Source organism: Tiliqua scincoides, chromosome 1, assembly GCF_035046505.1.
Source record: "Tiliqua scincoides isolate rTilSci1 chromosome 1, rTilSci1.hap2, whole genome shotgun sequence".
Classification (NCBI taxonomy): domain Eukaryota; kingdom Metazoa; phylum Chordata; class Lepidosauria; order Squamata; family Scincidae; genus Tiliqua; species Tiliqua scincoides.
Window position 1 is genome coordinate 302,219,999 of NC_089821.1, and position 16,386 is coordinate 302,236,384.

Sequence of the window (16,386 nt, forward strand, 5' to 3'; positions counted from 1 at the left end):
AAGCTGTCCTCCAAAAGGAGTTGCTCAGGATCTCCAGACTTACTCAGAGGGGCTTTAGGAGCAAAACTGGCACTCCCACTTCTATGGCAACAGGACTGGCATACACTGCAAGACAAGGGGAGGGAGGGACCGAGTCTGTGTGGAATTCAGTCATGGATTTAAAACCCTGGCTGTAGCAAATGATGAGGTGGATGGTGCCCAAGTTGAGGATTAACTAGGACCTTGGGATTACAGAGACTTGCCCACGGAAGCTACTGCACTACTAGGATTAGGAGGACATGGGTACCTATGAACCCCTTCCTCTTTCCAGATTAGAGCCCTACTCCAAGGGCTTCTGTGGCAGCCCTCCCACCACTGCAACCAAAACCAGCTGTTGAGACTTTCATGCTCTGGGAACCTCAACGCACACTAGTATTACAAGCATGCTAGTGTGTTGTGTCAAGCTACATTGTCTGGCTGGGTAGATCAACTTACCCTGGACTTTTCCACTTCCAAACTCCTGCCACGGAACTTACTGTGGTTTTTTTAGGGGGAGGGGGGATTTGCTAGTCATTACTCCCTTAGCCTAGCCTACCTTATAAAGTTTCCAGAGTAAGCTTCTTAAGGGTAAATAAAAGAAAACCTGGGCTGCTTAGTACAGTGCTAGTTTTACAGATGGAGAGTTCAAATGCTCACATGACTATCGGAATCTGGACAAAGGTTACACATGGAACCCATTATGGAACCCCCCCATAGTTGTTCACTTTCTTTCAAATACAAAGAACAAAATTGAACAGTCCATGCTATTGGCAGGGAGAATGCAAAGTCTAGTTTAGGTTCAGCAGATAACCTTGGAGCACTCAGTCATTCTTGACCTCAGTTGCTGCAAGAATGAAATGGAGAGAGTCCAGTACAATGCCCTGAATCTTCAGGGAAAGGCTGGATATTTTTTTTTTAATGAACACACACAAAAAGATGCCTATATAAAAATGGCTCTAGAATGAGACTGATGGGAGCAGCTATAAGTCCTAGCTAATCCTGCAGGAGCCAGGAGCAGGCCTGGCCACAAAATGCCACTCAACTTTAGAGAGAGCCCAAGACATTTGTCAGGCCAAACCATGGTTTATTTCAGTTTTTCAGTAACATCTCAGCCATCAAAAAAATAAACTCTAACACATTATGGATGGAAGACTTTCTACAAGTGTTGCTAAGTGGGATTTTTCTGTTGCCCTCTCCAGGGTTTTGATTGAAGCATTTCTTATTATTTCATCCAATAAGTTAGGAAGAAGCATGAAAGGGCGAGTTAAAGTGCTTTTCATTTCTGAGCTGGCATGAGGTCATCAATGGGCTGGCCCTTTTCAAGGCATTTCTCCATGTCAATCAGCAGCTTCACCCCGTCAACCACCATTTGTACCAGCTCCACCTCAGAGAACCCAAGGCGATCAGCATTTGAGACGTCAAACACACCTCCCACGGCGGCCGTATCCACACCACCTAAAACAGAAAACCAGCATCTAGTTGAGACAGAGTCATCAGCTTCGAACCTGCCATCCAAGTGGATTTTAAGCTCTTGCTAACCACCCCAACAAACCTGCTGAAGTTCAAAAGCCCAGATCTACTTTGCCCATGATGAAAGTTCTCTGCATTTGGGAAGGTCATTCTTGAGCTGTGTGAAGTCAGGTTGTATGAACAGCCTTAGGGCAATATATAGACTAAGTGAAGCCTGGTTGACCATCTCTAAATTACCAGCAAGCAAAGAAAGAGGGCCACACTATTGCACAATACAGGTTGAGTCTCATTATTTGCAAGGGTTCTGTTCCCTGAACTCATGTGGATGGCAAAAATCATATTAAAGCAAATCTATTTAAAAAACAGTGTCCCTTTCTTCAGTGATTTAAAAAAACAGCCTTGCTGATCTTTGTGATGTAAGAAAGAGTCATTAAGCAGACAATCCATCAGTCTCTCTCCAGGTTCTTAGAAAGCTTCACTCCAAGCCAGGGATCCCTTCCTTCACCCAAAGCAAAACCCCTCCCTTCATCCAGAGCAAAGTGATTCTTTCTTTCACATGCTCAGGGGGAAGGGTGGGGTTGCTTGCCTTGGAGAAAGAATGATGGATTGTCAGCTGGCTGCCCTGCTGCCCTCTCTTGCATTAACGCAGCTATTGTTAGACTGTTTTCCTTCAATTTAAAGGGCCCTTTTCTTAGGGTTGAGATAGAAAAATCCATGGATAATTAGGTTATACCTGTAATCACTTACTTGACTTTCTCTCTACAACAGTAAGAAAATCAATTTTTTTTTTTTAAACTGTGATTTTAAAGGGGTGCATTTTTCCCCTTCTCAGCACATTCCTTCTCATTTGCAGTGGTCATTCATGTTGAGTCAAATCTGTGTATAAAAAATCCATGTATAACAGGGTTGGACCTGTATCTTGGTTTGCAGAGTACACACAGAAGAGGTAACTGAAGAACCTTTCACGTGACTTGAACACAATGTAGCTAACCAGATTTGGCCTGTTCCTCTTTTAAGACTAGCCTGAGGGCATGAAAAATGTCACAAGGCAGCAGCAGCAGCAAGGTTCAAATGATTAAAAAATTCCTATAGCTAGTGCACATAATTGGGATAGGTGGACAGGAGAATAAATAATTGCTAGTGACCCTGCTGTGACTGTGTCAGTTTGCCTACACTCCCCAATGCGTCTGGGGAGCATTATGTGAGAACTATACAAGGGTGTCATTTTAAGGCAGCAGGAAGTAAGACAGGATGGCCATGCTACATTCCTGTTCCTTCGGTCAAAGGCAGCTTCAATCATCAGTGTTGGGTCCCATCATTTCCTCACCTGTACCACGTTTTTGCAGCCTCAGCCTCTTGAGGATTTCACCAAATTTTTCATGCTTGCCAAGGTGGGGTAACTTAATATGAACTCCTGCACGGAGACCTGTGCCAAGGTTGGATGGGCAGGTCAAGATGTAGCCAAGGTGGGGATTCCACATAAACTCATAGCCTTTGGACTTGAAAAGCTTTTCGATCTAGGTGGAAAAATACAGACCACTATGAAGAGCTTGTTCACCAAAGCCACATGTCCTCACATTAGTTTTTTGTTCTGTTTTTAAAAAGTTACACACAGGGTGCCTCAAAAAAAAATGTACATGTATTTTAAATGAAATCTAATTCAAACGTACTTCATTGTCAAAAACCTGCAATACTTGAAAATCTAAGGGAAGAGATGTGTGGAACTATCCCAGCACCCATGCTGGTGAATTACTACAGATCTTAGTTAATTGCACCAGTGGGAAATATTTCAGTGGGTCAAAAAACCGCCTTGAGTCCCTTCGGGGAGAAAGGCGGGGTAGAAATAAAGTTATTATTTATTATTTATTAAAACAACTTCTCTATATCATATGTTTATACCATAAAACATGTAAATTAAACAATATGGTGTGTATATTTGCTTGGGGCACCCTGTTTGCCTGTAGCATGAACTCAATTGGGCCTGGACTTTGCTCCAAAGAAAGTTCAAGGGAATAAAGCTGATGATCCTCAGAGTTTGCCAACTCCAACATGAACAGCCTTCAGGTTTGTGGGATCGACTTTTGTCGATAGAGCCACCAAAAGTGGCTAGGGAGTGGAGCCAGATGCAAAATGTGATTCTGGCACCAAAGTCAGCTACATACACATTCCATTAACTATACACTGCATATTTAAACAGCCGTTGAAATACACAAAATATAAATATGCCATTGAAAATATAAATATGCAGATCTACACCAGAGCTACGAAGAACAAGAATTTCCACCACCTAATTTAGGAGGAAGCCTTTTTGTTGCTATCAAGCGTCAGAAACCCTTGCAATCTAACCTTTGCATAGGCTATTGGATCAGGATGGAGGGACATGTTCTTCATAAAGCAATCTCCAGTTTGTTTAAGAATCCACGTATTCCTTTTATTGTGAAGCTGCAGGCTGATAGGAAAGAGCAGCTTCCAAACTGGCATACCCATTTTCACATATATTAAAGATGGATGCAAACCAACAGTTTCTCTCCAAGAGATACTGAAGATATTTGCAGTCTACAATCCCTGAGCAGAATGGGACACAATCTCATGTTAAACAAAGCACCTTCCTACCCCTGCCAATACGAAGGACTGCAGTATGTATGACAACTTCTGCTACTTTATCAGATCTGTGGCAGAAATTGTTAGGAACTGAAGCTTAAACACCCGCACCAGTAATGCTACATTTGGAATGATGCACGGGGTCTAGTCTCTCCTCCCCTTTCAAGAGCTTCACATGACTGCATCTCAAGTCAACTGCTCCAGTATATCAGATTACTGTATACCTGCAACTCAGAAACAGCATATAGCTGCCTGCCAGGGCCTCCGAGAAGAATTTTATCAGGGGGTACAAAGTTGCTTTGCCCCTTTGCAAAGGGGGGAGAGGTGAAACAGAACGGGGGGAGGGTGGTGACTGGTAAGAAGAATGCGGGCGGGGGACAAAACAGGCTGGGGAAGGGTGAAGGCATCTTGAAAAGTCTCTGGAGCCCATGTCTACTTGCTCATGCAGCATTGGCAGGTAGATACAGCAATACAAAAAACACACACTCCTAAGTCTCTCTAAAATCTTTTAAATATAGAAAAACATGCAGAAAATCATCATATTTAGGCTCATAACAGAATGGAAAATGTCCTGTGTGCACCAGAACATCCTTCTGTAGTGTTACAGCTGAGCTCCTATATGCTTCTTCATGCTAAGTAGATCCACAAGCCAAAGAGCTACTGTAGCAGGCCAGTTGCTTTCCAGATTTGACACTGTGTTAAGGAGTGTCATGTATGCATTCCTCAGCCCAGGATGTATGGCTTGCCGGTTGCTGCAGCCAGATGCCCCATAGTAGTGCCTCCAGCATCCCATGTGGGCTTTGAGTTCAGGTGAGATTGGAAAATGTCAGATCCCAGGAAATTTCTGGGCCCCCTCCTTTGGCTCCTGGGCCACCTTTTTGACCCTGGGCCCAGGTACAAATTACCCCCTTTACCCCCCTCTCCTAGGCCCCGCTGCCTGCTATTGTCCAGAATGCAATATGAGTTGGAGGTGGCATAAAAACACACGGCTGGCATCCCAATGCCAAACAGGCCTTCTTTACAGGAGAACATGGACAGGGTCTGTGTCCTCAGGCCTCCCTTCCTCCAGACAGAAAGGGCAGGTGCCCCAGTATTGACAGATTGGCTCCCATTGCAAATCTGCATTTGCTTCTACAAGCGCAGTGCGCCACAACCTCTGCCTGAACTGGGAATTCAAAGGCCTAGCAACGCGTGCTGCTGCATTCATTCTACAGCAGACACCAAGCCCACACTGTGAACACTGCAGAGAAGCCTGCACCAATTCACCAGTGAGAAGCTTCCCTCCACCAGCACTTGTATTTACCTGCGTTAGCCCAGTACAGAAGCGACTGAACACTTCCCGCATGTTTCCACCTTTCTGCATGGAAATGACTCTAAGATGGTCTTCCTCATTAATCCATACAAGGAAGGTCTTGTTGTCATTGTGCCTGAAAAGACAAAAACCAGGAACCTGTAGAGACTTCCAGATTTCTTTACCCCAAACCAGACCCAGACAGGGAGGCCACTTTTTCACCATGCACCAACCATATTCTAAGATCATCCTTTAAAAAGAGTTTCCTATTTACTTTGCAGTAGCCACGTAGGAGCAGAACAAGACTTTGGTTATGCTGTCCATCTTAATCTGGTAAACATTCATTTGACCGTGAAATGGTGTTATACACAAGTAGACCTGTGCTGCCAAGAGACAGACACGCAGAATAGAGGCATCTCCTAACCCAGAGCAGTTTTGCCAATGCTGAAGGGTTGCTTGATGCCCCAGTGGACCAATTTCTTGTGCTGCTCACCACCATGTCAGCTTTCTGGTTTTCAAATGCAATCCGTCTGCATATTCAAGGTCAGGACACAGGAAGCTGTCCTGCACAAGTCAGGTACCTGGTCCTGTATTGTTTGATTGGCAAAGGCCTTTCCCATCAATGGCTACCCGATCCTTTAACTGGAGAAAGTGGGCTTACGCTTTGGACCTTCTGCATGCAATCCGCACCCGAGCCATGGCCTCTCCCCTAACAAATGGCTAAAGCAACGTAAGCCAGGTATAGTCCTGCTGCTACAAAAGCGACTTTTTACAGGAATTGTACAAGGGGCAGCTCAGTAGGCAGAGAATTCTTGCTTCACCTCCAATTCTACTTAGTCTGAAAACTGACCTACTATGCTTGCCTGCATGTCCTCCCAAAGGCTGCACACTCATATAGTTGGAGCAAATGCTTGGGAAGGGGAGAGAGCATTCTTTACTTGGGTCCCGCTGCAGCTTGTCTCCAGTCCATATTTTGACTGCTAGCTACCATGGACAGCACTACCCATGCTATTCGGTTTGTCTCTCACAGGGTCAAGCTGAGTAGTTTATGAAGACTGCACAGGAGTACCTTGAAAGGCGATCTCAAGAAGCTAAGGTTTTTCAAGATATACAGCAAGGGTTACAGAACCATGTACTACATGACTGTTGCATAATGAACCTTTGTCTGGATTCTCGAGAAGTTGTGCGCTACTTCCTATTGCAGAGAAAACCTGCAAGTGTACTAAGAGCATCTGAGAAAAGTTTAAAGAGGAGCTGCCTGAAAGAGCATTTCTGTTTTATTTAGACAGACTCTTGCAGTTCAGGGATAAGTGTGGTGTAATGGATTGCTTGCATACTTGAACCTGGAAGTTTTGGGTTCAAATCCTGCCTGGGCAACCCTTGGCAAGTCACCATTCCTTGCTCTAGCCTACCTTTTAAGTTATTGCAAGGCTGAAAATTGCACACATCCCTTGCGGTCCTTGGTGCCTGGCCCAACCCTTAGTTTTGTAACCTGTTCAAACAGATAAAATAAGCTTGCCAAGAAATGGCCCACAATGCCATGTGTAGCACTGTCCCCTTACTCCTGACAACCAGTAATATTAACAGTTGCTTCTCCCTTCAGAATGAGGCATGAAGAAAGGCCCTGCTAAAAACACAGGCTACTGCATATAGAATAAAATTAAGACAGAAAAGGAGGGTGCCACGCTTACAATACAGGCCACTGGAAGAATTTGTCAACTTTCATTTATTCAGGTTTAGCTTGTGTGGTTTATTTTCAGCACCGACCCAGTACTCAATGACAAAATTTGACTTCCTGCCCCCCACCCCAGTTACACACAACCTCGTTGTAAATGAGTTGTATGGAGTTTGTTCCTTTTTGAGACTAAGCTCCTGGATATAAAATTAGATAAGAAAGTGCCTAGAGTTTCAAAGATTAGATAAGAAAGTGCCTAGAGTGTGGCAATGGCACCCATAGAAGGCAGTGAAATCTCAGATGAGTAACGAACATAAGTTCAACCCTGGTTCCGCCAAGGTCAACATCTCACATCATCTTTCCAGCAATGAAGCTTGTTCTAATTCAGTTTAGAGAAACAAGATTCCACTACAGGTCTTTGGCACTCACTCCTACCTGCAGGAGACTGCAACACAACTCTGTTAATTAATTAACAATGATTTTCCAGTTGTGCCTGTACTTCCTGTATCATATTCTGGATTTCTTCCATGCATAAAGGTCTAGCATGGGAGAACTTGCAACTCTTACTAGGAAGCACTTAAGCAGATAAGAGAATCCAGGTCCACAGGTAGGCTTTCTTTAGCAGAGGCATTCCACAGCACGATTCTGCTGGAGAATCACCATCACACTAGACACCCTGGAATACATAGTTCTGCCCAAGATGTGTTTTAAGGTATGCAAAATTTCCCCACACTAAAATACTGGAGCAAGGAACCACCACCTTGAAAAAGGGATACAACTTGACAGCTCAAGTCATTTGGCCATTTTAAGCATCGGAGACTATGGATTTCTGCCCTGTTCCAGGTTTCCGTCTAGTTTTACCAGGTCTACCATCAGAAATGAAGGCTGTTGCAAGGTTGCTGTGCTTCTCTTGAATGCGTTTAAGCTTTACATGAATTGCAGAAGGATAGCTGAAGACATTTGGTGGTCAACTGGTACTACTGTTTACATTTCCTTCCCCCCCCCCAATTCTGTACCCATGTGTATATGCACACAGTTGCCAACCAAGGATAACACTTCATGCCTCTGATGAAGTAGACTAGTCTATAATAACTGAAAGATCTGTTAGGCTTTAAAGGGCTCCACAAGACTTCGTTGTGTGTCTGTTGATGGACTTCCTTCAGCAAGACAGCACCTACCCATACTAAGCCATGCCTTTGGTTGCTCCTGCTGCCGGTCAAGGCTAGCGTCTCCACCACTTGCAAGGAGTCAGCTGCCCTGTTTTGAAGCATCCTTTTCACTTCGTCTTACTCACCAGATGCCCCTTCCATCAGGCCAGTCTCGAGCCATCCCAGAGGCCAAGAGCAGAGGAGAAACTGGTTTGTCAAACAGGAAGTGGTCATCAATAAGTTGCTGCTGCTCAGCATCTGTCATGTTCTTCAGGGCATAGTACTTCCCATTGAGGTCTCCTTCCAGGCTAGCCAGAGCTGAAACAAGGACAGTGATGCTTAGGGGTTAAAGAACAATTGCCCTATAGGATGTCTTAAGACAAGGCCTTCAGTTGGGCTTATGGCCCAGAACACAAAAAATGAAGTCTAAATATGGTCGCTAAAGAACATAACATAAGAACATAAGAACAGCCCCACTGGATCAGGCCATAGGCCCATCTAGTCCAGCTTCCTGTATCTCACAGTGGCCCACCAAATGCCCCAGGGAGCACACCAGATAACAAGAGACCTGCAAGGCTTCCTGGGAATTGTAGTTAAGAACATAAGAACAGCCCCACTGGATCAGGCCATAGGCCCATCTAGTCCAGCTTCCTGTATCTCACAGTGACCCACCAAATGCCCCAGGGAGCACACCAGATAGTTTTAGCATTTTTTTAAATTGTTCAGGAGATCATTTCCAAGAGGACACAGCACAGATAAAAATGTCTGCTCTTCAACTGTTCTATAAAGTTAACACTCATTCAGTTGCTAGATAATAAATGAAGCTCATTTCCTGCCATCAGGTACAGGTTTCAGGCTGGAGGAGGAAAGATTCTTGGTATCCATCCAAGACTTATCCAAGCATGTGAAAGGCAGCAGCACTCCCATAGCTAAGCTGCCTGTTCCAGGTGTGGCTTGGCTTGCACTGTGTTTGCCTCTGTTGCACAGTAAGCTTCCTCTTTCAGGTCGAGTATTAGATGGAAGAGAAAGTGTGACTTAGGCTGCAATCCTAACCAAGTTTCCAGCACCGAGGTAAGGGCAATGCAACTCCAAGGTAAGGGAAGAAACAATGCCTTACCTTGAGAAGGCCTCTGTGACTGCCGCCCCCCCCCCCCAACTGCAGGATGCAGCACATGCCCCACTGGCACAGTTATGCCAGTGCTGGAAAGTTGGTTAGGACTGCACCCCTAAGTGTATACCAAATTCCACATTTCTCGCTGGTGCCAGAAGCATCTCAATTTGATATACTTAACAGGAAGTCATTTCATCCCTCACACTGTATTTACAATACCAACAGCAAAGGATAAAACTTGACATTTCATATTGTTAACAATCCATTTGAATCGTTATCAGGTAATTTAAGGCTACAGCTTTATTCCATTCGCTCTACGCGAGTGATAAGCAGCAACCAATGCTCAACTCTACCTTCCACAGAAAGCTTTTCAATTGCACGCCTCTCTCCTCTGCTACAGTGAGGGGGGAGACAGAAGCCACGAATACTCCTGCCAGTTCGGACACGGGAACTTAGGACATATTTAGGGTCCAGGTCATCGCCACCCTGAAAGACAGAATACCCATTTTAAACAGTCCCATCACAACAGCAGAAGATTCATCAACACATCCTGCTTTGACTTGCCCAAAACACAACCAACCAGGTATGGATTTGGCAGGGGACACATAATCCTGTTAAGCTTTTGTGGCACCTTCACAGCAATGTTAGGAATGAGAGTTTCAGCAACGGCTTACAAGTTCCCAGCTGTCTCCATTTGCTATAGTCATTTATGATACAGGATCTAGTTGGTTAGCACCTCCTTATATGTCTGCTTCAAGCATTTTTAAGTAATGCCAAGTCCTACCACAAGGACTATTCTAAAGTCCTGCAGAAGAAAACACTGCATGTTCCATCAAAGGCATGCGTGCTAGGGACATCATGAAATACCCCCATGGAAAGGAAGCCATATTTATACCGCTCATTTCTACATGCAAGATGGAATCATAGCATGATTCCATGCTACGTCTGAAGTCATAGCAGATGAGTGCTAGAGACCAAGAATGTGATTTTGGGGAATATGTTGCTGGATGAGCTTACTTTATACTCATGCAATTAGTTGCTCTGTCTAGGATGACATACTTGACTCATCAGGTCGGACAGATTAGCAACTCAGAGAGAGCAGCTACAGTCTATTTATATTGCTTGTTCCTACCCCAGTGCTTCATACATGTCAGCAAGAGAGAAGGGCAGGAAGGAAGTTGCATTCTACCCACAACATGTGCACGATCACTAGCAATGCCAGCTATTGTACAGGCACCTCTGGTGGCATGGAACACCTTCATCCCTGGTATACTCTGGATGTCTGGGAAGGCACAGACTTGGCAAGATGCCCTCTATGTTCTTTCTAGACCTCTTGACTCTACAAGAATGTTCATAGAATTGCTGGTTACTACTCCATTTCTTCCCTGCAAAGACTCACTTGGAGAGTAAATCTTTCTTAAAGTTTGAGAATCACTGGTCTAGGCAACGTCAGCTATGAGTTTTGAATGGCAGAATTTTCTCAGACATTCTTAGTCTCAGGGCCTAGACTAAGATCCCATCACCAACCTAGAGGTAAAAGATGGAAGGAAACTGTGGCTGTGAGATAACAGTGTTGTATGGCCAAGTGCTTTTGAGAAACTCCAGTCCTACCCTAGTCTCCAGGTATTCTCCCAGAAAAACCAATTGCTAAGCAGGTGAACTGATCAATACAGGGTATACCAAAGTCACACTGGAAAAAAGGTGTTCAGTAAGCCTGGCTGACCATTATAAGAAAAGTGGCAGGGGAGAGACAGAGGGCAAAGTCACCCAATGGGTAGCATCTGACAATAGATACAACTATGCTAGCTCCAATTGTTGGCAAGAATACTTCAAGCAAGGGGGTCCCTCCATCAGTGGACCTCTTTACTGCCCTTGCCAGGAAGAAAGCAAGTATATGGCAGCAGCACTTCCTCCTCACCACCATCTACTCACTCACCGCTATGGGCCAAGGAGCAGACACATGGCAATGGTGACTAGTAGCTTTTGGGGGGTAACCCAGCCACATCAATACAGGTTACATCATGTGACCAACCATGCCAAACCCTGAGAAGATGTAATTCAGGTTATCTGAACTTTTAGGTTTGTACAGGATAGCCAAGAGCCAAGGTAACATGCAACTAACAAACATGCTATTTGATCAAGAGTCATTAATGTTAAAAGGCTTTCCCACCTGCAAATTATCACAATTCAAATCCGTCTTGTGTTGGTCCGAAGGGCCGAAACCGCCATGTCGATCCTGGATAACTGGATCAAAGAGTTCGCGGAACACATCATACGATTCCTCGTCACCAGCTACCAAGCCCACTGTCAAAATGTAAGGGTGGCCTACAGAGGTAACAAGTCAGAAGAGTCAAGATTTGGAAGGTGCTCAACTAGGTCCAAAATATCCACAGCTCTCTAGTGCATCCCCACACAAGTGAATCAGAAGGCACTAAATGTTTTACACTTCATTCGCTTTATGAGGTATTGGTTCAGAACATATTTGGTTGCTACTTCAGAGCCCAATTCCACAAGACTGCAATTTGTGAACAAGTTAGAAAAACCATCTGATGCACCAACTTGTGGTAAGCCATAGTGACGTAACTGTTTTTTGCTTTCTGTTTACTAGAAGGTTCTAGATGTCCATATGGATTGCAGAATTATGAAGAAAACTAAAATGCTATAGTCACAATTAATTTGCTTTTATAAAGGGGCCTCTAGTTTGGAGGCAGGAAGTTTGGTAGGATGCAAGATTTCATGGGTCATCTGGACAAGGTTACAAATGATTCTGCCCTCTAAATCACCTTTAAGGACTCTTCACTTTCCCCACTATTGCCTTTGCCCACTATTGTCCATATCTAGTCCTGTGCACACAAAGCAAAAATTAAAATCTTGCACCCGGGCCATCTAAATTCTGTCATACATTATGCAGGAACTTGAATTCATTCCACAATTTACATAATTTAAACCCAGAAGGGGGTAGGTGCTATGCAGGGTATCCAATTTCCATATCTAGACAACGGAATGTTAGTAAGAAACCTCCTAATGGCAGGGGCTACTGCAGTCCAACACAAGGGCTGGAAACCATAACAATTTCCAACAAGTTTAGTTTCTTGGAAAAATATAATCAGAAAATTTTTTTATGTTTGGAGCTTTTTCAGAGCTCCCCCACATTCAAATTCATACAGTTTGCTTATTTTGTGCTGCTCCAATTATGCACTCTCTTAAGGGACAACTGAGAATATAAAGATTTCACAGAACTGTTTACAAGCACAAGAAACCAAAACCTCATTTTGAAGTTGTCATTTAGAGTTTTCTAGGCCAGCAATTTTCAATCTTTCATCTTGGGGCACACTGACAAGGTGCCAAAATTGTCAAGGTACATCACCAGTTTTTTTTTAAATAATTGACAAGGCATACCATGCTGCTCTTGGGGGGCTAACATCCCCCAATGGCCCTAATAATTAATGACTCCCCCAAATTCCCACAGCATACTGGCTGAAAAATTGCTGCTCTAGACGGTTGCATTTTCTGCCACCCAAAGAGTCTCTAGTAACAAAATTCTCACCATGGGCACAGACAAGAGTGGAACTGGGCTCCAACCCCATGACACCCCATTTAGTATCCTTTCCAAACATTTCTTACTCATTTCATATACTACCTTAGAATATGGGTGTTCCATGATTAGAAGACTTATCCTTGGAATTTGTCTGCGCTCGCCTTGTAAAGCCATTTAAGTAGCCCTTGCCACATCTTGCAGTAATAGAGGGGCAAGTCACAAAGCGACAAGTATTAACAAGTGCTGCCATATGGGAGGATCAGACTCAATTAAGAGCCATTTCATTAGATTCACATTCTTGTTACAGCCATTTTGCATTTATTTTCTATAGCTACAACTGTGACTGTCCAACCCTCCTCCCCCAACACACAGACGCTCCTCTAAGCCAAAGCCACTATTAGGAACTGGTTCACAGCAGAGAGTCTCAAGGCTTTTTTACCAGGATTATCAACCCCAGTCTGAATGCAATCATCCACGGTGAAGCCACTCGGGGTGACTCTGTCTCTCAGTTTCTGGTACAACTCCGGAGTTAAAACCTTGGCCATGTGGTTGTTGTGAGCGCTCAGGTCCGGATATTCCTCATCAGGAGGCAGTTTCTGGTTATTAAATGGGGCCATTTTGATATCGCTAGAGTGACAAAGAAAGCCATACGCACTGCAGTTAGACAGCCATACCACACCAAGATCTGCTCCCCCTTGATTTACTAAAGAAGTGCCACAGGAAATAATTGCATTGTAGTGAGGGGGAGAAACAAAATAGCCTCAGTTTGAGGGAGGGTTTTTTCTCCTTTTTTAAGAAGTATCTTATTGTACATCAAAACCATTTAGCAGAGCAATTGCATAGACTGACCATGTTAGGATCTTGCATGCATTGATCATTTGCATGCCTCGGAAAAAAAAAAAACTACCTTTATTTTTCTGCTTGAGTAGGGTTTATGCACCAGTACTCAAGGGCTTAAGGAGCTATGCCTTTTGGAAGTCGCCTTTTGGAGATCTTTCAGATGCCATTTTCAAAGCAGCACTTCCTCATTAATGAAGGGAGAACAGATCCAGAACAAAGAAGGTGACCTGTGTTCTTTACCTGGGTTATCAACCCCAGTTTGAATGCAATCATCCACGGTAACTCCAGAAGAAGTCTTTTTATCCTTCAACTTGGCATACAGCTCCAAGGTCAGCACTCTGGCCATATGATTGTTGTGGGCACTCAGGTCTGGATACTCATCCTCCGCAGAATAGTTCTTCTTCAGGAGGTTGTGGCTGTTTGAGAATGGCATGGCGGACACCTGACTGCAAGGAGCTTAGGGAGGAGAAGAAGAAGAGAGTGGAAACTCTGTGGTCACCTGGCCTCCTCCAGGGTATTAACTTGGCAGGCAGTCTCTGGAAGAAAGCTGGGCCGCGGCACAAAGTCACCTTGCCGTTTGCCCTACCTGCCCCGTCAGACACCATCTCACGAGAGCACCTGCAGTCGTGGAGGCCTGCCAGGTATTTTGCAAACGCCACTCCCTTCCCTACAACTTCCTCCCCATGCAGGCTGCAACCAGGGAGGGACACACGGAAGGAAGCCAGCATTAAGAGAGTTGCCCAAGGTCAACGCAAGAGAACAGTGGCAGGGACAGGCACAAGCAGGCCTTGGCTTCCTCTAGGAGCTTCGCTATGGAGCGCCTCCCTTCCTTTTTCGGGTCCCAAAGGGTCACCTTCAAGGCAAGGTGGCAGACATATTTTCTTTCCCCTGCAAGGCAGAAAGGAGTCTCTGGGATGGCTTCTTTGCAGGCAGGCAAAGGTTGGGGGGGGATCCCCAGTTTGTTGCAAACAGGTGGGGGTCCCAAGAGCTCCCACCCAGAGCCAGCTGCCTCCTTGGCTGCACACCCCAGGCATGGACAGCTAAGCAAAGCAACGCTGGGGGGGGGCAGACAGGTTGGGGGCACCGCCAACCTGGCAGGGCTGCTGCAACCTGCTAGCCTGCAGGGAGGGCTTCTCAAGGAGCAGGTGAAGGGGCGCTGCACTGGGGAAGGCACGGTAGGTAGGCAGGCAGGCAGGCAGCCTCCCCCTGGCAGGAACGAGGAAGGGCGCTGGCTGCAGACGAGCGCAGCACTGCTCAGGGGAAGATCGGACGCTGCCGTCCTGCTTCCCTGCTCAGGAGCCCGAAGCTGCAGCGCGAGTCCAGCCCCCGATTTTCGGGGGGAGAGAAGAAGCGCGAGGCTGGAGGCAGTGGCGTAGCCAGGGGGGGCAAGCGCTAGGTCTTGCAGTGAGCCACACCGCAGCCCCTTCCCTCGGAGCCATTCCAGGCGGGGGGAGCAGAACGGAGGCGCATGCAAGCCTCACCCCGTGCACGCTGCGGTGACTGCGAAACTTGGCCCCCCTCTGGCTACGCCACTGCTATAGACCCAGCTCTTCTCTACCCCCCCCCCCCAAAAAAAGCCCCTCGTCCACTTCTTCTCACCTCACCCGCTCAAGTCTAGGAGGAGGAGGCAGGAGAAAATGAAACAGTCCCATTATGCAACTCCCTCCCCCGCAGGCGGAGATGTCGCCCGATAAGGAAGCTATGCAAGTCCCCTGCTAAAGGCACGCTCGCCTGGATCGGGGAGATCCAGGTCACGTAGGCGACACAGCCCCATAGCAAGAGGGTTTTTCCAAGGAGCGTAGCACTGTCTTGAGTGGGTCCAGGACGTCCGTGGGCTGGGCTACTTTTTCCAGACTTTCCCATAACCCCCCCTTGCACCCACCCCCAACGATGCCTTCTTCCAGTCTCAACATCGGCATCTCCCCCTCCCCCGGCTTTGATCTCCAGTTGCTTCTATCCCCACCAAGATCTCTTCCTTGGCAAGAGCATCCAAAGAGCTCTGCTGCTTCCAGCCTCCCTCTCCAGCTAGCCGCCCGCCCCACAGCTCCAGGCAGCGACTACAGGCACCCCCATCACTTACCTCCCGAGAAAAAGGCAAGCGAGGACTTCTTCCCCCCAGACACTAAACCACCCCGCACTGCTGCTCCTGTTCCTCTTAGAAAGACCTGCCCGGAGTGGAACCTCACCCCCACCTCCTCATCACTTTTATATACAACCCAAGCCGGCCGCCCATTGGCTGGTATTTATATTCCATTCATTCCATTTGAGAGCTTGCAAGGGAGGGGGGCGGGCGCTGTTGTTGCCCTTCAGTGCGCCCCACTTGGTGGTCGCCGCTTCTCCCAGGCGCAGAGGGGTGATGGAGCGCCCAATCGTCCCCCCCAGGCTCCAACACCCTGGTAGGCAAAAGAAAAAAGACCATAAAACAAAGTGACTGGTGGAATCTGTGTGATTCATGCTGCAACCCTGTGCAAATTTACTTGGGAGTAAACCTATTGAACACAATGGGTTGCTTCTGTGTAAGGGTGCTTGTTCTCAGGCGCCGCAGATGCACTCGATTCATGGCGAGGATGACTCTGAGCCCATGTCTACTCAGAAGTAAATCCCATTATGATCAATGTGGCTTAGTCCTAGGAAAGTGTGGATAGGATTGTAGCCTCTGCCAGGTATGTGCTGAGGTTTTCCCCCCATGCACTG

At 46.2% G+C, this 16,386-nt stretch overlaps 1 protein-coding gene across 2 annotated transcripts; it reads right to left on the bottom strand.

The window, feature by feature from the left end:
- Positions 1-1,092: 1,092 nt before the first annotated feature.
- Positions 1,093-15,858, bottom strand: CKB (creatine kinase B). Of its 2 annotated transcripts, none has more exons than XM_066612291.1 (8): positions 15,773-15,858; positions 13,292-13,479; positions 11,485-11,639; positions 9,668-9,800; positions 8,350-8,521; positions 5,393-5,516; positions 2,816-3,005; positions 1,093-1,473 (listed from the first exon to the last, which is right to left on the bottom strand). In XM_066612291.1, exons 2-8 carry the CDS (start codon positions 13,467-13,469, stop codon positions 1,295-1,297), a joined length of 1,131 nt encoding a protein of 376 aa, XP_066468388.1. In that variant the 5' UTR covers positions 13,470-13,479; positions 15,773-15,858; the 3' UTR covers positions 1,093-1,294. The 2 variants fall into 2 exon arrangements, with proteins under 2 accessions (XP_066468388.1, XP_066468387.1); XM_066612290.1 differs by lacking the exon at positions 13,292-13,479 and adding an exon at positions 13,933-14,148 and having other exon boundaries at positions 15,773-15,856.
- Positions 15,859-16,386: the final 528 nt, after the last annotated feature.

What these genes read in the sequence shown, in the direction of transcription:
- CKB (XM_066612290.1), bottom strand. Translation starts at nt 14,125, where the DNA reads ATGCCATTCTCAAACAGCCACAACCTCCTGAAGAAGAACTATTCTGCG. An exon ending in TGAAAAGCTTTCTGTGGAAG is followed by an intron (nt 8,522 to 9,667) that starts GTAGAGTTGAGC and finishes TCCTTGTTTCAG; the next exon opens with CTCTGGCTAGCCTGGAAGGA. An exon ending in TCTGTACTGGGCTAACGCAG is followed by an intron (nt 3,006 to 5,392) that starts GTAAATACAAGT and finishes TTTTCCACCTAG; the next exon opens with ATCGAAAAGCTTTTCAAGTC.